The 24,405-nt window shown below is 46.6% G+C and overlaps 1 protein-coding gene across 2 annotated transcripts in view; it reads left to right on the top strand.

The window, feature by feature from the left end:
- The window catches only part of smurf2 (SMAD specific E3 ubiquitin protein ligase 2), a 56,261-nt gene that overhangs the window by 29,288 nt on the left and 2,568 nt on the right, over positions 1 to 24,405 (top strand). Inside the window, exons 4-18 of one of the 2 annotated variants that reach the window (XM_008285614.1) lie at positions 3,424 to 3,563; positions 6,426 to 6,491; positions 6,908 to 6,992; positions 7,222 to 7,305; positions 7,809 to 8,023; positions 10,845 to 10,929; positions 11,905 to 12,063; positions 12,169 to 12,216; positions 17,296 to 17,497; positions 19,564 to 19,667; positions 20,001 to 20,115; positions 20,267 to 20,445; positions 21,923 to 22,181; positions 22,266 to 22,467; positions 24,223 to 24,298. In XM_008285614.1, coding sequence (XP_008283836.1) covers positions 3,424 to 3,563; positions 6,426 to 6,491; positions 6,908 to 6,992; positions 7,222 to 7,305; positions 7,809 to 8,023; positions 10,845 to 10,929; positions 11,905 to 12,063; positions 12,169 to 12,216; positions 17,296 to 17,497; positions 19,564 to 19,667; positions 20,001 to 20,115; positions 20,267 to 20,445; positions 21,923 to 22,181; positions 22,266 to 22,467; positions 24,223 to 24,298 — 2,019 coding nt within the window. The remainder of the gene's footprint in view (positions 1 to 3,423; positions 3,564 to 6,425; positions 6,492 to 6,907; positions 6,993 to 7,221; positions 7,306 to 7,808; positions 8,024 to 10,844; positions 10,930 to 11,904; positions 12,064 to 12,168; positions 12,217 to 17,295; positions 17,498 to 19,563; positions 19,668 to 20,000; positions 20,116 to 20,266; positions 20,446 to 21,922; positions 22,182 to 22,265; positions 22,468 to 24,222; positions 24,299 to 24,405) is intronic. The other variant, XM_008285615.1, reaches the window with a different exon arrangement.

Genomic DNA, 24,405 nt, shown 5'->3' on the forward strand with positions numbered 1-24,405 from the left:
TGAGCGAATTCAGGAGTTGGTTGAGCTGCAGCGTACTGATGATACGATGACCTGAGGAACCAACCCTGTCAACTTTCTATATCGTTATTCTTTCTCAGTGTGTGTTTTCCAGCTGCATTATTCAATTATCACAACTTGCAGTGTTTGAGACTTGGTGGGTGAGGAAAGACAGTGATGAGGTAGATCTTCACATCCTTAAGAAAGAGTCGATTTCCATCTAAACACTTTAAAGGCAGGAAGGGATTCTTTCATGGAAAAACACTTTTTAAGGGTCTAATCAACAACCGGAGAGTGTGTCTCCATTTATAATATGCGTCTCTGCAGCGTTTAATAAATCCAGCTCCACTCGACGCGCTTTAGACCGCTTTCCTTTCAAAAGGTGATGAATGGGCCCAGTCAGCCTCGCTCCACCGCTGATCACGGTTCGTGTTAATCTTTACAGAGCTGGAGTTCCTGACCTTTCCCCGGCAGACGTAGCCCGTCTACATAGCTCTGTCAGCTGATCTCAGGCACCTCTTCATCAACAAACGCGTTGAAACAGGATTATGGAGTACATTATGTTCCTATTAATTGTATAACAGCGGATGTTAGCGATTTATCTATTGCTTTCAGTTGTTTAGCCACAATACGACTAATTATTCTAGCAGTTTATTCATTATTTTAAGCTGTTTCAGTTGCTTATCTGCTACTCAAAGCCCTATTATCCGTTTATTCATTAGCTTTTTATCAGTTAGCTATACTCACTTGCAAGCTGCTTTTCTTGTGTGTTTAATCCGACCATTTTGTGTGCGTTTCAACTCTTATTAATCTATTTATCTGCTTTAACCTCAGTCTTTCCAAGTCCGTCCTGGCCCCCCCTGGCTAGAAACTACTCCTCTAAAGTGTTACTGCTTTAATTTTTAATGCTAAATAATAATAAAAACCGGCTGTTCACTATCGCTGTTTTAGTTCAGTCCGCTTCATGAGTGACGGGAGTTTGCAGCCCCCAAGTTGTGAATGTTAGTCGTGCTGTTTTACTGCATTTGCATTTCAGATTGTGATCACGGTGTTGCTTCAGGGTTTTTCTTTCACTTTGATCACATGTTCTTGGCGGTAACTTTGTGCAGAAAATTAAAAAACTAAAAACCATACCAAAGATGCCTGTTTGATGACCACAGGCTTTTAAATTAAAGGATATGTTTAGAAAGCACATCTGACTCTTTAGATCTGCTGCTTTTTTTCTATTTATTGCAAGTTCCCCATTGTCTTTTGTGCCGTGTGTGTGTGTGTGTTTGTGTGCGTGCTATTGTCTACGGCTGCATTAAAAATCGTAGCCAGACTAATGAATTTTATTACTTGGAAGGGTGATCCAGATGACTGGGGTTTGGTTATAATACTTCCCTCCCGTCACGTCTGTCTGACATAGCGGCTCTCTCGCATCGCACCCCAGACAGGCATTTGGCATCGACTCAAAATGTCCAGACGTCTTACTCACAGCCCCATTGTTTCATATCCCTTTTGGTAAGCGGCATGATAATTACGGTGGGATGCAGTTCTGCGAATCGTACAGATGATTAGTTTTCGACCGAAGGAGGGGAGCCCACCCGAGCAGATGTGCCACGGCAGGTTCACATGCGGAGGTTTGATCGCAGCCGCGGCCCCAGGAAGCAGTTTGACTTTTATCTAGACACGTCTCTCCTTCTCTATAAGTCTTTGGCTCTCTGTTTGCAGTGTAATTACAAGATCATGTCTGTTAGTTGCGTAATGGGCAAAGCAGTCGATCCTGTTGCATTATTTTTTTTGCCACTGACTCTACAGATGGCAGCGTCACATCGTTGGTTCGCTACGGAGGCACGCTGCATTCACAAAAATACAAAATTACGACTTCCATATTTCATTATTATGACTTGATGTCTCGTAATTATGAAACGCAGAGCTCCTAATTGCAAGAAAAGCTCTTGCAGTCACGAAATAAGACCTCATAACAACAAGATCCTGATCTCATCTCAATCGTGAGACAGTTTTCTGGTGATTTTATGGTGGAAATGGGGGACGGCGTTGCCAGACTTTGGAGCCTCTTTGCTCGATTGATCAGGATGGGTCGCTGTGTTTGAGTTTTGTCTCCTCGTACGTGTAGCCGACAGAATTTTGAGCCACCGCGAGATTAAAGTTTGAGTATTTGAATGTGTGTTTGGTGCACACATTGCTCAGGATGATCTATGATAAGAATAAGCCTTAACTTTTTATCAAGCGCCACCGTCGAGTGGTCAAATATTTCAACTCCCTGAGCTCGAGGAGCGCTTGGTGTTTGGGTAATGCACCCCAGCACCAAAGGAAAATCCCCAAAATGACGACAATTATGAGTAAATTCATTGAAAAATGTTAATTAGGGTTTCATTTACGAATGCAGAATTGGTTTTTAAACAACAGGAAAACGCACACGCAGCCACTTTGCCTTTTATTGTACGTGGACTGATCTGACCGTCGTGCATCGTTACCCCCCCGAAGGTTTGCTCTGAGCCAGGAAAAATCCTAATTAACGGACATTAACTACCAACACTGCTGAGCCTCAGCGCATTCCTACGGTGCTGCTAGTTAATTGTTGGTAGAGTCACTTCTTACCATGTGATGTTTTTCATTTTCACCACATTTGTGCAATCATTAGCCAACTGCTTCGCACATTTCTGAACTTCTCATCAATAATTCACTCATAAAAATCTAAATAGTTTACTTGGAGGCAAACAACCTTCAAATTATGTAAGTTATATTGCAAACCTCCTCTCATGACAAGCGTGATTGATGAGTGTTTATAGCTCATTGCATTCTTAATTAAACCAGTTTAATCATTTTTCTTTTCATGAAATTGGGAAAGTTGGTCATTTTTCTTGAAGTGTCGTGTAAATGGTAGAAACCAAAAGGAGTCGGACAGCAAAAACCATGTCTGAGAAGCTCTTTTATAGGAATATACAGGCTATATATTGCTTTTTCAGAGTTAAAACTGTGTTGCTGCTGCTATCAAAATACATTTTATGTCTGCGATGTCTTTCTCCCTGCAGTCCTCTGTCCCACTTTTCATGATGTATAGGAGGAGCTGCGGCGAGTATTATTAATGATTTAAAGGATGGCGCTCCGTTTGTGGCGCTTTGTCTCCTCCTCAGACGCTCAGGGTCAGAGTTACACATTCACATGCTGGAAAATCCTCCCCGCCTTCCTCTTCCTCTTCCGCCCGCACGTCCCGACCGTGTCTCGTGACGCGTCCTTGACGAGGAGACTCGGCAGCAGACGGCCGACCCGCGTCTGCCCCCCGTAGACATCCTGAGTCACATTCGTAGTAAAGCGAATTAGCCGCTTCAGTTTGACGAGCAGGAGTCACATGGTGATTCCATTTTAGTTTTTTTTTTTTAATTATTAATTACACCTCCTTCTCTCTCTCTTCCCTCTCAGATACATCGGAAAGTCAGATTCCATCACCATCAGTGTGTGGAACCACAAGAAGATTCACAAGAAGCAAGGGGCCGGGTTCCTGGGCTGTGTCCGCCTTCTGTCCAATGCCATCAACCGCCTTAAAGACACGGGCTGTAAGTGTAAGCTACTCGTCTTTAAACTTTTTTTTTAATCAACTGTAATTATTGTTTTTATGTTTTGTCTGTGTTTATGCTATGGTTAGCACCATAGCCTCACAGCTAGAAGGTCGCCGGTTCACGTCCCGGTGAGGACACCCGGGATCTTTCTGCGTGGAGTCTCCATGTTCTCCCCGTGCAGCGTGGGTTCTCTCCGGGTTCTCCGGTGTTCCTCCCACAGTCCAGAAACATGCTGAGGTTAATTGGTGATTGTAAATTGTCCGTAGGTGTGAATGTGAGTGTGCTTGGTTGTCTGTCTCTAAGTGTAGCCCTGTGATAGACTGGTTACCTGTCCAGGTGAACCTGCCTTCACCCTGAGTCAGCTGGGATAGACTCCAGCCCCCCATGACCCTAGTGAGGATTAAGGTGTAGAGATGATGGATGGATGTTTTTGGACCTTGTGGGAGGAAGCCAGAGAACCCGGACAGAACCCACGCTGCACGGGGAGAACATGGAGACTCCACACAGAAAGATCCCAGGTGTCCTCACCGGCGACCTTCTTGCTGCGATTCAACGATGCTAACCACCGATCCACCTTGCAGCTGATTGAAGATCTTCCCTCTAAATTGATCTTCTGTCTGAGTGCAGACACCAGCTTGCAGTGAGCACTTTCGCCACTTTAAACATGCAACTACTTTAACGTCGTCCTATTAATTATCCTTAATCAATAGCAACAGCTGCCGGCGAATTAAGAGGAAAAAGTCGCCGTCAGCTAAAAATGAGAAGCTGCTAGCTGGATGTTGCGTCGGCTGCTAATGACACACAGAGAGTCAGAGAGCTCTCACTGGTTCACACAGATACTGTATATTAACGAACTGTATAATTTTTTTGAATTAAATGCTGCACTTTAGCGGCCGGCTGTCCTGAAGGAGAGCAGCTTTACAACAGCAGGCTGAGGTGAAGTTAGATGGAACTGATCCATCTTAATACTAATCCTACGGCTCAACTTATGCTGTTTGTTCCATTTTTGTGAGCCACTTATGTGTCATTTGATTTACTCTCTGGTGGATCGGAGGACATTAATGACGTTATTAATTGCGGTTATTAGACTCCGGCAGCCCTAACGAAGCCGCATCCATCAAGGCGGTCTGATGCTCCAAGCAGAGTGGCTTTATTTAGTGTCCTGTCCCACTCACTAGTTCTGACAGAGGCCAGACGAGGGTGTGAGAGGGGTCAGCGCTCTGCCCCCCGCCAGAACAGGAAGAGCCAATCAGCGTCACCCTGCAATTACAGTAAAAACGTCCCATGTCAGAAGCTAACTGAATAAACGAGGCCGAGGCTTTAGCAAATGGCTCCTAGTAAGTCGTGCCAGACAGTCGTCGTAGCTTCGGCCTGGCGTGGGGTTTTTTTTTTTGTCCGTCTGCCTGGTGAGCTGGTACCTGCTCTGTGGGCCCTGCGGTCTTGTCGGCAGATACGGGAAAGAATCCCACCACTTTTCCTAGAAGCCCCTGACACTGTTGTTTTCCTGGAGCGACACAGGAAACCTGAACCTTGTGCCACAGCTGTGAGTGGTTTGCCTCTGCATTTCCTTTCTCTGCTGGCCTTCTCCTCACCCCTCGGTTTCCCTGCAGTCTCCTCCGTAGACTGGCAGCATCTGCACACACACACACACACACACACAAAATGCCATTGTGACTTAACCTCCCTCTATCTCCGTCTGCCGATCTAGACAACCGGTCATTTTACGCAGACATGCATAATTGTACAGCTATTTAAGTGTAAGTGTAGATTTGTAGCGCTCTCTCTGTTGTGGTCTCTCTCCCCTCCTGTGTATTTGTCATTCTTTTGTTTTTTGTGTGCATTTAGCAGCAGCTGCCATTTTGTCCCCTCCGCAAGCTGCAGAGAGAGAGGGCACAGGGTTGACTTCAGCATTTGTGTATAATTGCAGACTGTCTTTGGTTGACTGTAACATTTATGTATAATTGCAGAGTATTTATGTTTCTTGTCTTTGTGTATATGACTGAGCAAGTATTTACGTGTATGCACTTTTATGTGAGAGCTCTTCCCTGCGTCGTACGTTTTACTGTCTCTCTGTGTGTATTTTCTGTTTTCTCTGTGGCTCCTGACCTCCGGCCAGCCTTGTAACGGTTTGACCATTGCCTGTTTTGGTCCCTGTTTAGTCTAGACAGACATCCTGAGCTGATCTGCATGACACCCAGACAACAGAGAGGAGATAGTGGCATTTCTCATGTCTGCAGGCAACTCGGACATTTTTTTGGTCTGTTTTTTTTTTTTTTTTTTTTTTCCTTTCCGCCTGATCTCTCTCTTTCTCCCTCACTCTCAAATTCCACAGACTTTAAGAAGTTCAGACAAAGAGTTTCCAGACTTTGGCTGAAGTTCATGTCCATGCTAAGACTGAGCGGAATAGTGCAGGCTTTGTACTGAAATTTGTCAAATGTTTGACCCCTACATTTGAACTGAAGCCCGCTCTGTACCGATGCTCAGTGAGATTTTTACAGCCCGTGGCTGCTCCACAGACCAGACCATCTGTTCCAGGGCACGGCCAAGCTGTGGTCTGCAGACACAAGAATGAGAGACAGATAATGAGGGAAGAGGAATTGACTCTGAGTGATGTAAATGATACAGAGCGATGGGACTCGTCCAAGAAGGGAGAATGCGCCCGAACTCACGCTAGTTTACATGTATCCTTCTCGAAATAATAAATCTCTCTTTTCTCTTGTTCTCCTTCTCCCCTCCTTTTCTATTTTTACTCGTTCTTTCATCTTCATTCTCATTTCCTGCCTGTCTGATTGTGTTCATTCTCTCTTTCCCTGTCCTTCGCCTCTGCACTCTCTCTGCTTCCTCTTTCTGCTCCGTCCTGAGCAGACCAGAGACTAGACTTGAACAAGCTGAGTCCCAACGACAGCGACACAGTCCGGGGCCAGATAGTTGGTGAGTACAGTTGGATGTCAGAGACGATATAAATCACGTATAAAGTAATTTCTGTCATGCTTGCTTTGATATTCAGAGCTTGTAATGATCCTCCACGTCCTGTTTTGTTTCTCACATGTGGACGCATCGTATGCTCATACATGTAGTCTGCCAAATATGGCCCATTATTTCTCTGCAAAATACAAGATTAGATTTCATAACTCCAGTGGAAGTAAAACAAAGAAAATGCAGGTTCGTTTAACCAGACCCTCCAGTTTACCTCTGATGAAACCGAACCCTTTTCCTGTTACTCATAAAGATATATAGCTCCATTTTGTGCTTCGATAAAAAGAAGAAGAAAAAAGATGTGTGCCTACGCTGTGATCTGCTGTCTAGTAACACCAGTGTGTGCATCTGTCTGCCATGTGTTGCTGCAGTGAGCCTGCAGTCGAGGGACCGGATAGGCACAGGAGGTCCTGTGGTGGACTGCAGTCGGCTGTTTGACAATGATCTTCCAGATGGGTGAGTGAGCGAGTCGGGGGAAGTCTCTTGTCATTTCAGGAGGAGGTTTTTTGTTTTTGTTTTTGTTGCAAATCTTAAACAATTAATGCTTGTGTCAAGGAGGAGAGGCGTTAATATGAAATTCATATTAGAACATGATATTAGCATGTGGTGAAGTGAAACTAGACGGTTCTGTGGGTGCTTAACTATGTCCGCTCACTGCTGCGTCTGTGTATGTTTCTGCTGCCAGCTGGGAGGAGAGAAGGACCGCGTCTGGACGAATCCAGTACTTGAACCACATCACACGCACCACACAGTGGGAGAGGCCTACCAGGTGAGTACACTCTGCAGCCCACAGAAACTCAAGCCCAGACCTCTTAAATCAAACAGCAGCAGCCTGATGGAAGACCTCATCTCTGACCTCGGTGCTCCCAAACTGGGGAAGCTCTGGAGAGCGCTGGAGTGGGCTCCTCAAAAAAAATAAAAGGTGTCTGACAGACTGGTGCAGACGGTGAGGTTTAATGATGTGGAAGAGCCAGGGACGTCACTGACATGAGCAGAAGCATCTCTTCCCTGCTCTCTGAATGCTTCTTTTGAGTTAATCAGCCACTCCTTCATATTTTCTGCTCAGTTCTTGCCGAGCCTGATGAGTTCGGCTGTGTGCTCTGCTTTGTATGGATTTCCTAATTAGCACAGGATGATTGTGCTCATTGATTTGCTGCTGTTTGTAGAGATGTCTTTTTTTTTTTCCTTCCGTGCTAATTTCCCGCAGCCTCCTTCTTGGCTGTTGTTTCCTACATTAACCCCTCACCCTCCCGTCTTGTTGCCCCCTCCCAGGCCTGCATCAGAGTACTCCAGCCCCGGCCGGCCGCTCAGCTGCATCGTGGACGAGAACACGCCCATCAGCACGAACGGCGCCACGCCCACCACGGCGCTGCCACCGAGCGACGGCGACCAGCGGGCCCAGGAGAGACGGGTCCGCTCGCAGAGGCATCGCAACTACATGAGCAGAACCCACCTGCACACGCCCCCGGACCTTCCTGAGGGATACGGTTAGTGGGAAGTTAAACACCGCGGGCCGAACGTGTGCTGCGTTTATGAACAAATTACATGTTAGATTTACGCACATTTTGCTGGAAGAATGGCTGAGAAGATTATCACATGGCCTCAGTGTTTGGGCCTCAGCTGCAAAATAATTAGAATTAATTTGATTATTTATACAGTTAATCAACGTCTAACTAAGATCAGACCACAACGTCCAAGTAACTGCAGCTAAATTGCATAAAAAATAACCCCCCTCCTTTATTTTTTTTCTTTTCTAAATAATATAATTGATAAATGATAAGCCTCTGGAAAAAAGAAAAGAGCGGAAGCTGGTACTGCACATGACTCTGGTTTTCTAATTTCAACACAGAAAAAAAGATGTATTATTCCGGGTACAAACCATGTGCAGTATTTTTGTAATCTTCTGTGAAATCCGTGTTGACAGTGAACTGTGTCATCATTGTAGCGCCGTTGTGTTAATTGCTTCACCTCGGCCCCGCTGCCTGCTCAACACTGGGCTCAGTAACCCAGCTAATCTGTGTCCTCATTCAGTCCAGCGCTGCTCTGATGACGCTGCAGCTCCGCGCAAGGAGCCTGAAATACTGGCTCCATTTTAGACAATCTAATTGAATTGATCTAGCTGTTAAAAGCTGGCGGCAGCCATTCACTCCTCCCTCCTCCTCCACCCTCCTCCTGTTCTCCTTTCTGCACACAGTCAAACAATCAGACGCATTCATGTAAAAGCAAACACACACACACAAGCTGCGATCCCCCACACAGCCCAAGGGAGTTTTGTTTATCCTCACAGTAAAATCTTCTGTAGGATTTGGGAGCCATAGAAGCGTATCACAGCTTTGCCCTCAGTCCCTCAGATTAGGAGGCTCCGAGCCTCACAATGCTCGTCTCTCTCTTTGCCCCTCTCGCTCTCTGTCTCTGCACCTCCCTCTCTTTTCTGTTAATCTGACAGCAGTTTATATGCTGGTCTCATGTAAAAATAAGTCATGACGCCATTGTCACGAGCTTTATTAACCTTTAGAGTCCAAGTTCACGTCCTTTCTTCTTGGTTGAATTGTTCTGGAAGTGTTCGGTGGAACAAATATCAAATGAAACGGCACAACTTGACCTTTTCAACGACTGTATCAGGAGGTGTCGGTGACAAAACATGACTGTAGCTGTATGCAGGTACATTCATGTGTATGCCCACATCCATATCCCTCGTTTAAGGTGCTCATGAACATGTCACTGCATGGACGTGTTAATAACCAGACATGTTATTGTCAGTGTGATCATTATATTATCATAGATTATCATAGAGTGTATTTTTCAGTCGTATAGTGTTCTTCCATCATTGTTCTGACACCCGTCGCTATGAAGGTCGCCGGTTCGCGTCCCAGTGAGGACACCCGGGATCTTTCTGCGTGGAGTCTCCATGTTCTCCCCGTGCAGCGTGGGTTCTCTCCGGGTTCTCCGGCTTCCTCCCACAATCCACAAACATGCTGAGGTTAATTGGTGATTCTAAATTGTCCATAGGTGTGAATGTGAGTGTGTTTGGTTGTCTGTCTCTAAGTGTAGCCCTGTGATAGACTGGTTACCTGTCCAGGTGAACCTGCCTTCACCCTGAGTCAGCTGGGATAGACTCCAGCCCCCCATGACCCTAGTGAGGATTAAGGTGTAGAGATGATGGATGGATGGATATCTACATTTAAAAACATCACAAGTTCATGATAAGAAATACTTTTTCCTTCATATAAAGGCTAACATTAAAAAAAAATCTGCAGTTATTGTCAAATGTTGGAACATCATGTGTGGCTCAACCAACATATGACCAAGATAGCGACATAAACCTGAAATGAGCCTTGAGTTTACACTACTGTATCACTATGAACACGTCTGAACGGATGCCGTCATGCCCAGCATTATGAGGCATTGACATCACTTGGGAACGACAGGCTTCACTGTGAAATTGGTTTGAATATTTTGGCTAACAGCGCAAAAATGTTGGAAAAATGGCCCGACGCTGGGATCAGAGAGCTCCTCTTCCCTCGCACCGCGGATGAGATAACCAGCCCGTGTAATGGAACCATAATCGTAAGGCTGCATTCTGCTGGTCTCGTGTGTTGAAGCCAAGTATCACATGCACATCATGGGTAACTCCATACTGGTCTTGGTATATCTGAATAAAACTGTAAAAGTCACCTGTGTGCCGCCACTTTAGCAGCTTGACGAAGGCTCTGCTCTCTCCTTACTTTGTTAATTCTTTGGCAGCACACGTTGAACCTGTCAGCAGCTCCGATTCTCACGCGAGCCAAGAGATGTCACCCTGCTAGGGGGGAACGTATAGCGTGCTCGAGTGCGGGTTTGGAAAGTCGTGTTTACATTCATGTTGAAGCAGGGTGGCGGATCCAAAGGGATGCCAGCGAATAGCTCCCTGGCAGGCGGCTTCGTGGAAATATCTCTGTCAAGCTGTGATGAATGAGCTCACCAACCGAAAAGTCAGACATCCACCCCCCGTCTCTCCTCCCTTTCCTCTCCAATGTTCTTCACCCTGTCTCTCACCTCCTCCCTCCGCTGCCTCTTCCTGGCTGCCTTGTGGGATCTCCACTGACTCAGGCATTCTTTCATCCCCGTCTGTCTGACCGCTCTCTTACTCGGACACATTATGAGCAACACATTGCACGTGAATTAAACTCGGTTTCGTCTAGAAATGCTGCATGTTTTAATGATTTGGCGTACGCTTAATGCCAAGGCCGAGAGCTCTTGTTAATTTGATCCACAACATTGCATAACGGAGAGCTTGATTCACCCCCTTTTTTTTATGTCTTCCTGCAGAGCAAAGGACGACGCAGCAAGGCCAAGTTTACTTTCTCCACACTCAGACAGGTGTCAGCACGTGGCACGACCCCAGAGTACCCAGGTACGTTCTTCACAGGATTACAGATACAACATGACCCTCTCTCGCTGCACCTAATCTTCACTGTAGAATAGTAAAACTCCTGAATGGGGAATTGGGCTGTCCACAGAATCCGTTCTCCTCCTCAGTCGTGCTTCACGCTCCTCGTAGCTGACGCTACCCATAGCTCGTGTCGTGGCAGTCTTATTCCCGGTCCCCTTGTAGTTCGCCGTAAACCTGCAGCTGATTACGAGTCTGACATGCTGTGAGAAGACCCATGTCACGGGGCTTCTCGCAGCAATTCGGTCCTCTGGCACAGCCGCTGAAAGGCCTCGCTCTGGGACACATGGCCAACAGCACACGGGTCTCAATCAGCCCGACCGGAGGCGGTTAGGCAATACTCACACAGACACGTGCGTCCTATTGATTACTATACTCCTGAAGAATGCATATTCACAAGATCTACATGTGCAGACTTCAGTGTGCTCCCTCAGGAAAACACGATCGCTTCCCTCTCGCACTTTATCAGCGCATGAGTGATGGATGACATGTTTATTGCGCTAGATAGAAGGCCGCTGGTCACGCCACGCCTTCCTGAGCGCTCCTCAGTTAGCCGCCAAGCTCTCACCACTTGTTTGGGGGCTCTAGTCGCTTTGGCTTTAACCCGCTCAAACAGAGAAGTTAGCCAGCGTAGCAAAGCCTGCTGTAATTTCTGAACCTTTTAGTCTCCCTGGAGTCCAGCTGAAAGGGGTTGCAGGGCAGCAGTAAATAATTTAGATGGGAGGAAGGAATAAAATAGAATAAAAGTGATTTCTCAGACATCTCGGAATCTTGCTGTCCACTCGAGTCCAGTTAGTCAGGCCTTTGGTATGTTTTATACCTAAAGTTTAATGCGAGCGCCTGGCCTCTCTTTTCGTCTCTTCCCTGCCTGAGTTCTTCTGACATTCTTGTGTACTGATGCTCTATTGTGTGTGTGTTTGCTCCTGTGTTGCGCCGCAGAGATCTGAGTAATGTGAACTGCGAGGAGCTGGGTCCGCTACCACCAGGATGGGAGATCCGGAACACCGCCACCGGGAGGGTGTACTTCGTCGACCACAATAACCGAACCACTCAGTTCACAGACCCGCGCCTCTCCGCTAACCTGCATCTAGTCCTCAAGTAAGAACCGCGGCACCATCGAACCAGAAGAACCGTGAAATAGATTCGCCGGTTCATGCTAGAAAAGCAGCGATTTATGTTTTCTTTCCTGTTTTGTCTTTGTAGCCCAAGCCCTAATGGTTCTCGAGGAGGCATCGAAAGTCAGAATGTCAGGTAAGGCTCGGCTTCATGCCAACGCTGCTCGCTACACGCAGACAGGAACACACACAAACACACACCGCCAGACATCAATTTAGACTTGGTTACTTTTTCTGCCCCTCAGTCAATGTTTTACACAGAGATCCTGTGCCAAGGTGTGTTGGCCACCTGTAGAGGTTCAGCTCTCAGCGTAGCGCTTCTGCTGAGCAGACGTCTGCAGGCACACACAGAAGTACATACACAGCGCACTCCCCCACAGTCTTTTCTTTCCACACAAAATTTCAAATTCCTCAGCCCTGCAGAGGTTTTGATCATAAAGGCGTTTTAGCACACAATCCGTCACAAAGCTGTCTTTGGCCAGACATCAGATAGCGGAGTGGAAACCGAGGCTGCTGTGTCTGTGGCTGAGGAGCGTCTTACGTCCAGGAAGCGGAGCATAAATTCTATACCCAAGTCAATGAATGAGCCGTATGTATGCGCGTCCATCTGTGCGAGTTCACGTGTGCTGGTTCTGCGCCTGGTACATGCCTGCGTGCACGGACGCACATGCTCAGAATTTCTTCCCTTGTGCAGCTGTTCAAACACATACTGCGCAGCAATAGCCGTAGAATTACCCATAGGTCCTTGCACCGCGAAGGTGGAGGAGCGTACGGGTGCCTTGGTGGGCCTCCTGCGCCTGACCTCATTCCTTCTCCGTGCAGAGCGAGAGCGACGGAATGCATCGACACACAGATCAGGTTTCTCTTTTTTTTTTTTTTTTTCTCCTGTTCTGCTTTTTTTTTTTTTTTTTCTCCTGTTCTGATGGATCAAAGAACGTGTTTAGGATTTTGTATTCGTTTCACTTTTTCTTTTTTTTTCCCTCATCTACGGCCCTCTTATAAAAATGTAGCTTGGCACGCCACATTTGTTTTTAATGTTGAGCGTGATTATGCACAGATGTGTGAAAACCTCATACGTAGAATTTTGATTATAGTTGGATAATTAGCTAAAAGGTGGATGTGTTTGCTTTTTTTCCCCTCAAGTGTTATCACAGGGGAGATTTTCTAAGCATAAGAATCTTTGCGTTATTGTGACATCATATAAAATATTAAATCCTGGCCATCCACACGGACCTTGACCCGACATTTGTGAAGCCGATATAAATTATGAACTACTATAGCTTAACCTGAGCAAACGTCTGTCCGTTCCATTTGCATGTAATCGACGATCTATTCCCTTTTTAGTACGGTTTCTGCCCTAAATTTGGAGTAGCTTTGTAGCTCGTGACAAAAGTCTGGAAAAGATATCATGGATTTCCATCAAGACATCTGCCTTTTATCAGGTCAGGGATTTTAGAAATTTTCACCCCTCGTGTGCCGTCATCCCGCAAAAATGTTTGATATATACATGTCCATCAAAGTTATATTTTATTGCCCTTTTTATTTGCTAAAGACACTGCCTGAGCATTGAGAGCATGGTTTTGGTTAAACTCCCCCTGTGATGTTGCAATCTTCTGCTGGATCCAAGCCCCCCAACTGGTCAAGGTCACTGTCCAATAGGTAACCGAATCCTTGTCTGGTTTTAAGAGCTGGCTTGCGGGATTGCCCGTCTGCGCGGCTGTTTGAGAAATAGCTGTAGTTTTTTTTCCCAGACGTTTGTGATTCGTCGCTTAGCAAAACATTGCTTTTATTGCGACAACTCGCCTCTTGCGGCGAGCGTCTCAAGGTAACATGCGCCGGAGTCGTGCTCGTCGTCAGCAGCTGGACGGAGAACAGAGCCGGAGCAGGAGCGTTTGATTTACGGGCGAAAGTGCAGGAAGAGATGCTCCGGGCCTGCTCTCCCACCCTCCGAGTTGTCTGCAGTGTTTGGGTGCTGTCGGAAGAGTTGCCCTTCCTGCCTCCCCTCTCCTCTCCTCCCCCCCTCTTCTTGCCTTCCCTCCCTCTAAGTCTAGTCTGCAGGAAATAAAGGGATTCATGGGGCCCTGTGGCTTTCTGGGATAGCAGGAAGTGATTGAAAAGCCAAACTGGATTCTGCTGGGCAGACACCAGAAACCAAACTCAGTCACTTTGTTAGCAGAACTTGTCATTGTGGCGAGGCAGAGTGCGGGCAGTTGGGTGGATGCTTTTAAAGCAGCGGTCTTGAGCCAAATGAGCTCCTGACAGCTGTACTCTGGCGGAGAACTGAGCTGACTGACACTTTGGATTTGTCCCTCACCGTGTTTTCTTTTTTGCTCCATTGAAAATTTAATTACCTGATAAAAGCCGGCGTGAAAGTGATTATTTTACCTCAGGCATCACATCCTCCGCATGCACACAGACGGACGCTTGTGTCCCTCCACCACCACCACCACCACCACCCTCTGTGCTCAACTCTAGCGTCTGGTGTTTATGACCCCGCTCAGGGGCGAGCATGCCTACTACCCCCCACTGAAGTGCAAAAGGCCACTGTGCAAATAATCCTTTAGTGCCGGCCCCATAAAGGCTCTTTTGATTCTGTGTGTGTTCGTGTTCTGTGCCCCCCTCCATCCCCACGGTACCACCCTCTGAGGCCTTCTTCCCAAACCCGATTCAAAAGTCGTATTCTTCGTCCAGCGGGCTGCACGGGAGTCGGGACCTCTGTCATCGTTAAACTCAGACGATGCCAACAGTCTCGCCGCTGAAATGAATGTGAAAACAGTTTGGAGAGATGCTTTTAAAGGCTGAGAAGTTTAAATTAAAACAGTTTAAATACGCTGAACCTCAGCTGCTCTACAAAGGCAGATAGAAACGGCAAAAGCACGACATTAAAGCTTAAAGAAAATGTATATGCTGCTGCGTACTCTCTTAGGACAATTTCTGCAAAAAATGAAAGCTTTTGTGCCTTTTCAGTTGAAAATGTTTAACCCTCTGAACCAGAAAACTCAGCAGCAGGTTTGAAAGGCGCGTTATCTTTAAAAAAAAAAATCCTCGAATTACACCATTTATTGGAGCCATAAACAGATTTGAAAACTGTCCACCGGTCCTTGAACTGATCGTGCAGGAATAAGCAGTAAAATTACCCAAATCAATTCTTAAAAATCGCTTAATTCTTCACGTCTCGTATGAAAATTTGCCAAGTGTGCATCAGGTCCTTGACCCTCAACACAACCAACCAGCTGTTTGTGGCTCAGCTGTGACCAACAAACAGTCACGTAGCAGCGATCCACGGACCTGTCGGCTGAACTGCAGGCTGTGTTCACACAGAGCGGAGAGGAAACGAGTATAAAAACAAATAGCATGTGGTAAAAATATCAACTGTATGAAGAGTCACCAGTTTTTCCAGTACTGGTAACACCTGAGGGCACCTCGAACAATGTGGTACATCTGGATTGCAGGAGTTTTTGTGTGTGTAAAATAATCTAAACAATTCAACTTTCATTGTTTCTAGTTACGATTTTTGGCATTTTTAAGACATTTCTGTGCTGTTTCCATAGAGATGCAGTGAAAAATGAGTCCACAGTCATGAAAAAAACCCACCCAGCAATTGTGAGGAGTTTAGAGGGTTAATTTGTCAAAGTGTTTTTATTGACTGACTAAATTTAGCTCAACCTCAGACAGAAAAGTGCAGATTGTTCCTGTATCTTGTAGGCCAGTGTGTGGCGTGGGCTGCAGTCACATTAGCCGAGTGCTTCGTGATACATTTTGAAGTATCGTCAAGTAAATAGGTGGCAAAATTAGGAATTTTCAGATTTGGATTCTTGCAGTTTCATAATGAAGTACTGTTTGGGGTTTGTGGGCGGCTGTGGCTCAGGTGGTAGAGCAGGTTGTCCACTAATCATGAGGTTGGTAGTTCGATCCCCGACCCCTCCACAGCCGACGTGTCCTTGAACAAGACACTGAACCCAAAAGTTGCTCCCAATGGCAGGCAGCACCTCGCATGAATGTGATCTGCTCTCAAATGTACGTCGCTTTGGATAAAAGCGTCTGAATTTTACGGAAAAACAATTAATGTGCATAACGGGCAAACGGAAAACTCTTCTCTAAATTAGTCCTGACACAGAAAACATTGAACTCACATGACAGATGTTGTTTTCGTCTCCGGACAGCGTGAAACATGGCCGACACCAGCTGACTTGACAGAAAAACAACAACTTTCCTCACAGATTCCTCTCCGTTCCTCCTCCTCCCGTAGATGGACAAAGTTTTGTTTGTTTGTTCTTCTTCAAAGTTCTCTGGTGGTTGTCAGACAACTGGTTTTTGTTTTGGTCTTTCCTGTGCTCGGTTTATTGCAGCCATGTGTGATGTAGTCTGTACGTCTGACGTCACTGCTCGGCCTAAACGCTCTGCACTTACACAGCGCTTTACTACCTTGGCGGTGCATTACAGTGTTCTCTCATTCACACACCAGCCGGGTTCATTTGCCCCGCAGCGGTTAAATGCAAACAAGCCTCATTTGCATAATCTTGAGTTTGTTTTGCGACATTTTCCAAAGCTCCCTTCAGATCCACTTATATGCAAACACGACAGGAGCCCGGAGTATTTTCTCTCCTCGACGTGGGAACCAACTGTTGGACTTGTCAGAATGTTCCAGTACGCCTCTGAGAGGTGGCCTCGGCGACCCTGCATTTCCTCAATTGGACATGATGAGTCAAAAGCAACAGAGCATCTCTATAAACCTTGTTCTAGTTCGTCCGTCCCCGTGTGCGAGAGACCACCAGGCGTCTGCCAGCTGCAGAGGAAGATGTGCGTCTGTTTGCGAGTGAATAAGGGAGATGTCTTACCTCGAGTAGTCCCACCTCCACCTATGTCTGTCTGTCTGTCTGTCTGGCTGTGTGAGTGTGAGTGTGAGGGGCTGAGGCAGCTGTTTGACTTGATGTGCTTCCCAGATGACCTCAGTGTGTTTACTCCTCGTTCTCTGCAGTCAGCACAGGACGGAGAGAGAACTCTGACTCTCACAGCGCTGTGTTTTGAGTTCTTGGCTTCCCTCTTGTTTTTGCACTCGTGCTTGCTTACTTTTTTTCTCACGAGCGAGCTTGTTTGTAGTTGACGCTGGTACACCTAAGACTTAACATTTTTGCCTTTCATCTCGTCCCTCTCTGTCTTTCTGTCTCTTTCTCTTGGCCCGTCTCTCTCCCTCTCCTCTGCCACGGCCCATCAGTCGTCAGAACCAGTTGAAGGATCAGGCCCAGCAGGCTCTGGTGTCCCCCGGTCAGCTCCCAGAGGAGGCCGAGTGCCTCACGGTACCCAAATACAAGAGAGACCTTGTTCAGAAGCTCAAGATCCTTCGCCAGGAACTGTCCCAGCAGCAGCCTCAGGCGGGCCACTGCCGCATCGAGGTGTCCCGGGAGGAGATCTTCGAGGTGAGTGCGGACAGGAGTGATGTCCTCGTAAGTCACAAGGGGGGCACATTATTTAAGGTTTTCAGAAATTGGTACATAATTTAACCCAGAGGGAAAGTCAGATGTCGCAGCCAAAGCATGTGCAGAACTACTTAAAATGCTTGACGAGATGTTAGAAAAACAGGAAAATAATCTAACATGGACTACGTTGCACAACCACTGGATCCACTTTTCCCAAAAAACTCCAGCCAGCAAGTTGACATTTGGCCCTGTGAGCTGTAAACACCAGAAATCTGTGTTGACCCTCAATTTCCAAATAGCTCCAGCGAATTCTGCGGCGTGTAAATAAAGCAAACCGGCACGATATTTGATTATTTCTCATACCTGCAGATCTGCTTGTAATCGTGCGGTTATTTATAGCCTCGTCCAAGTTATTCTGGAGGTGATTTTCTCCGCTGTTCTTCTTGTGTGCTCCCATAAAGGTCATTGCCCAGAGCAGTCTGGCTGTGAGCAGGATTCCTCTCACACACACACACACACAAGGTTATCTATGATGTGTGAAGGTTCGAAATCTAAAGCAGACCTCTTGTTCGAGATCTCAGAGGGGGAGGTTTTTTTTTTTTCTCTTGCATCCAGGAGGTGCAGGGCCCTCATCAGAACAACAACACCTGCAACAGACTGCGTGACCCTCATAAAATATGCATTGGAATGTGCTGGAACAGCCACGTCTGTTAATCTGAACGAAGACATTTTTGTTGGCTGATCTCAATGTGAGAGCGAGAGGGGGGATGGGGATGGGAGATGGTGGAGTTGGGGGTGGAAGGTTGAGCGAGACATAACTGCATAGCTTCTCCAGACCAGCTGAAGCATTAAATTATGACTGAATAGGCAAGTGTTAGCTGGTGGACTGTCAGAGCTGTCTTTATGTGTACTCTGTGGCGTAGATAAGACATTCCCATTTCTCCCACAGCACCCCTCGCTTGTCTGCTCTATCTGGAGGGCACGGTGGAACCTGGCAGCAGAAGAGGCTGTGTTATTATAGTCTTATGGCTGTGTTTATTATAACTGCCCCTAATCCACTTTAAATGAGCCCTCCCCCTGACGCCGGGAGCCGTGTGCACGTGGGATGAGCGCTGATTGAGGCGGAGAGATTTCAGCTGGAAATGACTGCCGTGACACTGCACGCTGCAAACTTTCTGGTTAGGCTTCGTTTTCATGCAGGTCTTAGCCCAGGTTTTTTTGTTGTTGTTTGTTGTTGTACCCTGTATGGCCTCGAAAGACAGGAGGGTCGAGGGTGATTCGTCCCCGGAGTCAGGCTGGTCTTCTCTTCAGCTCAGGAGTAGCTGCAGATTGGCAACAACAAAAAAAAAAGCTCAGGACTCTGCTGCCAATTGGCCCCAGTTTTATTAACTGACACAACATGTTTGTCAATTTGTCATTTGCATCGTTAGTGTCGAGCCAAAGTGGGAAATGATGAAACTAATTTTCAAAAACTTTTCCTCTCAATGTGTAGAAATGACAAAGCATAAATTCAGAACTAAATTTAATGATCATCTGACACCTAAATTGACTAAAAGGCTGCTTTTATTGTCAGAGTTATGTGAAATATTGCAAGATACGTGCAATTCATTGTCATTATAAATGATGTATTGCGCTCCAATTAACTTGGCAGTCACACAATAATGATCGATAACGCGCCTCTGATTGGATCTGTGTTGGTTCCTGTTCCCTCCTCTCACGTCCTTTCCCTTCAGAGCCTCGTTCACCGGTTTGTTTAGATTATAGATTCATTAACAAGTCATTTTATTGATGGCCTTACAGGATATAATGCAAAAAAAAAGATTAATCTGGAAGAAATAATCAAATTGACATGTTTGTATTGGAAGGTGATTAGGTGGCTCGGTGGTTAGCACTGTCGCCTCGCAGCTAGAAGGTCACGTCCCGGGATCTTCCTGCGTGGAGTCTCCATGTTCTCCCCGTGCAGCGTGGGTTCTCTCCGGGTTCTCCGGCTTCCTCCCACAGCCTAGAAACATGCTGAGGTTAATTGGTGATTCTAAATTGACGAGCTGCTTGTGTCTGTGTTGCAGGAATCGTATCGACAGGTGATGAAGATGAGGCCGAAGGACCTGTGGAAAAGGCTTATGGTGAAGTTCAGAGGCGAAGAGGGCCTGGACTATGGAGGAGTGGCCAGGTAAGGAGGCCTCGTGAAGACGACATGAAATCTCTCTCCTGTGGAGGGAGCCAAAGCACTCAGTTTACTCACTGTTGTGTGCACCGTCACTCGCAGGGAATCCAAAGGCACATCTGGGCTGTTGGGGTTCTCTGTTTAAAATTCTTTACCTGATGACAATATGCTATGAATTTGAGCTACAGAAATAAAACTGAATTGTTGTTTTTCCTGGTTTTAGGGTATTGTCTCATCAGCAGAGCCGTCTTCCTCTGTATGTTCTGTAGATGATGTAACTGGTTTCTCCTCTCTGTCTCGTCTTCATCCCTCCCTCCATCTCTCCACTGTGCTCTGCAGGGAGTGGCTCTATCTGCTGTCGCATGAGATGCTGAACCCGTACTACGGCCTGTTCCAGTACTCCCGCGACGACATCTACACGCTGCAGATTAACCCCGACTCCGCTGTCAATCCTGTGAGTCTTCCTGCACGACTTCATCACTGAACGGTTTCTGCCCCTCTCCAGTTGGTGGGAAGGAACTAGTGTTTTGTGTATATTAGCTACAGTCTGCAGTAGAGCGACTCACTGATGTCTCCTTACTGAACAATGCTTCGTCTCCCTGCAGGAGCACTTGTCATACTTTCACTTCGTGGGCCGTATCATGGGGATGGCAGTGTTCCACGGCCACTACATCGACGGAGGCTTCACGTTGCCGTTCTACAAACAGCTGCTGGGTAAACCCATCACCCTGGACGACATGGAGTCCGTTGACCCCGACCTGCACAACAGCCTCGTCTGGATCCTGTACGTACAGAATACAGGACTGAGCCTTTGTGTGGACACATAACCCACTATAATGTTGTTAGTATTGATGTGTCCTGTACATATATATAAGGGAAAAAATCTGCATTTGTCAAAGAAAGACATTTTGAAAACCTCCGTCCTTACTGGGATGACAGCGCCCCCTGGGGTTTTTGTATGAATTCTACATCTGAGGTCTCCTAAGCACATGTTTTCAGACCATGTGCTCGCTCGTGTTTTCACTGTGGGGTTAAACATTGGTATACCGTTTCTTCTTTTTCTTTTTTTTGTGCATTTGTCTGAAATCAATTCAGTGAGTTCAACATATAGTTTTAAATCATAGGTCACATGAAACCGTGTCTTCATTTAACAAACCCAGAGACGTGACGAGCTGCTGTGTTTCATCTCTGTGCCTTTATCTTCAGCTCAGATTGGAATAATGTTTGTGACACAGCTTACAGATCAATAACACACTATTTTTATACACATGACTTCACCGGTTGTGTTTCATAAAAAACACCAGAGCTCAGAGGAGTTATTTTTGTTTTCAGCGCTCTCATGTTTTAGCTGGTTGCTTTCTGCATTTATGAAAGAATTTTCTTCTGAAAAGGAAGATAATAGAGATGCAGCTCAGCGTCCATTTAGTTGTTTTTGCCTACTAACAGTGTTGCATTGCACTGGAAAGCCATGCATATTATCTCGGATGTATTACTGGGCCAGGCACGTCTTTACTTATTCAAATGTGCTTAATTTTGGCGAGTAGTTTGCTGAACTAACTGTAAGAGATGCAGTAAAAGACCTACATGTGCTGTACAGCTACTAGTGTGTGTAGCTATTATAGTACAAATGGGGACACCAGCATAAATACTTCAGAAGTCCTCTGAGACAATAAGTGAAGCACGTATAACTTCCTGGAGGCTGGATGACCCTGGTTACTGACTAACCATCAGTAACTGTAAGAAGTAAAGTGACGCAGTGACGATTTCATTGGTCACCATTATCAGTGGCGCCCTATTGTTTGGGGACGTTTGATGGGGTTTCTTTCACAAAGCTGTGAGAGTGAGAGCACACATCTGAGAGCAGATGTTTGGCACAACAACAGTCTGATGAGGAGATCCACTCAAAGTGAAGCTCTGGACGTTTGTGCAGCTACAGCATACCTGAGGTGGTTTGAGAGAGAGAGGGTTTGGAGGGAAAGCATTACGAAATCTAGGTAGAAAACAGAAAGAATAATGCTTTTAAATTGAAAGACCGTGCTCTTGATTAAAGATAGGAAAGTTTCTCAACACAAAGCAAACTTTCTCTGGCCGTTGTTCAGCACCGTAACTGAGGAACAGATGGAGCGATTGATGTGAAGCACAGCTTGACTGGTTGGCAGAGACGCACAGCTGCAGGACTTTAACTCTAGTTTACTAACAGTCGCTGTAACAGCCTGGTTTTTGTTCTTTAACAGTAATTTTAAATCTTCGTCTGCCACCAGGGACAACGACATCACAGGTGTGCTGGACCACACCTTCTGTGTAGAACACAACGCCTACGGAGAGATCATCCAGCATGAGCTCAAGCCCAACGGCAAAAGCATCCCCGTCACCCAGGACACCAAGAAAGAGTACGTCCGGCTCTACGTCAACTGGCGTTTCCTGCGAGGAATAGAGGCCCAGTTCTTGGCTCTGCAGAAGGGCTTCAATGAGGTCATCCCCCAGCACCTGCTCAAGGCCTTTGATGAGAAGGAGCTGGAGGTACTTTAAAGTCTCCTGATTCACACGTAGATGTCACACAGCTTGACTTAGTCCAACACACTGACGTAATTTCTCTACCTGCAGCTGATTGTATGCGGCCTGGGGAAGATCGACATCAACGACTGGAAGTCCAACACGCGGCTCAAGCACTGCACTCCAGACAGCAACATCGTGAAGTGGTTCTGGAAAGCCGTGGAGTCCTTCGACGAGGAGCGCAGAGCGCGGCTGCTGCAGTTCGTCACCGGATCCTCCAGAGTTCCCCTCCAGGGCTTCAAGGCCCTCCAAGGTAACAACACCAGGACGGAGAGCCCAACGTCAGCCGGGTCGCGTTTTGAAATGAGTACAGAACGCTAACGAGATCAGTAGCAAACAGAGGTGTGATCAGTCGTTACTGCTGCTCCACTTTACACTCACAGGCTTTGATAGAAACATCTGTGGTGTGTGCTTCTGCTTCTTGGTGTCTCTGGGTTTCTCCAGCCTGAGATGAACCCTGAGTGTAGAGCAGTGGTTCAGTGGGTCCGTCCTGGCAGGCAGCGCTGCCCAGAGACAGAGCACCCAGGCATGAAACGTACGCCGTGACCCACAGACAGGCGGCACCCATCCACACCTTATGTAACGTCCTTTCTTGAGTGTAACATCAGCAGAAGACCCAGAATGACCCACACAAGATTCATCTTATTTATCACTGCTGGCGTTCAGATACTGAACCTTCTGGATATTTAACAAAATAAATGGATTTGTCTTTAATAACAGGAGACATACGGGGAGGCAAGCTGCAACATAATGAGTGTTGTAACCAAGCATGACAGCCACTGATGTTCATTTAAAAGTTCTTTGGTTGTAGTTGAAGAGTAAACATCCAGATGTAGGTCAGTCAGCTGCAGCATGTCGGGTCTGAGAATCACAGACTAATGACAGAACCGTCCACAGCGATCCGTCCAGATGCCTCCTGTAACAACCGCTACTGCTGCACATGCATTTGGTCACTTCAGAATCTCTTTACTGTCATTGAACAAGAAAGCACAACGAAATGTGAGTTAGCAGCTCTCGTAGGCAGCGCAAGACATCAGGACAGAAGATGTAGGTGCCCAAGAACCTGAAGTCCGGCACCGTCTCCACCCTGTCCCCGTTTATCGTGATGGACTGAATGTCCGGTTTGCACCTCCTGAAGCCGACAATCAGCTCCTTGGACTGGGAGGTGCTCAGGATGAGGTTGTTGGTGGTGCACCAGACTGACAGTCGCCAACTTCACAAATCACAATAAACAACAGAGCGTAGCCTTTCTAATGATCATAGTAATCTGGTTGTGACATTACAGCACAGTTCTGCCTCGTCGGCCATTACACCTCGCTTTGTGTGAAAACTAAACACTAAATAATAGATTTTCATTGCAATGGCTCAAAAGACGAGTGCAGGTCACCTGGAAGCATCATCAATAAATGATGACAGATGGAGGTGGGCCGGGCGGTTCTTAAAGAAACAAGATACGGCGGCTAAACGAAGACGTGGCCGAGATAAGAGCTCAAAGTAAACGTAGTGAAATTAACCTGAAAATAGCCTCTCAGGGCTCATAGGGTTAAATAACTGTCAGTGTAGGTGTTGGAGTTTAATACCAGCTAATGATGTCTGGTCTCATCTGTGCATTATTATTTTATCTATACAGGTAATCTCGTTGAGACCAAATAACAAAACAATACAACATGGAGTCACAAGTGCAAACAGTGCCAGGCGATAAATAGAATACAACAAACAAGAACCAGGAGATGATCCTTCCAGGGTATGTAGCAGATCTTTGAAGCCCCCCAGGGGAATCAAGTTGGACAGTTCCAGGTTGAGGGGGTTTCAGAAAGCCATTTTTCCAAGTTCTGTCCGGACTGAGGGGACGGTGAAAGTAATGAAGTCCTGTGAGCGTAGGCTGGACTGTTAGCAGGACGTGTAGGAGGATCAGTAAACAGGCAGCAAACCAAGGATCCACACAAACACTGACGGTGCAGGTGTACGAAGGTCCGTCTTACTTATTTTTTATTTTATTATTATGCAGGTGCTGCTGGCCCTCGACTCTTCACCATCCACCAGATCGATGCCAGCACCAACAACCTGCCCAAAGCCCACACCTGGTGAGGAACAAGTGGTTTTGATCATGTGACACAGTCCAGATCGAGTCACGACTGTATGTTATTTCCAGTAGAGAAGCATGACCTTAAAACGCTTCCCTTTTCTCCAC

This window comes from Stegastes partitus, unplaced genomic scaffold (genome assembly GCF_000690725.1).
Source record: "Stegastes partitus isolate 25-593 unplaced genomic scaffold, Stegastes_partitus-1.0.2 Scaffold410, whole genome shotgun sequence".
In the NCBI taxonomy this organism is placed as follows: domain Eukaryota; kingdom Metazoa; phylum Chordata; class Actinopteri; family Pomacentridae; genus Stegastes; species Stegastes partitus.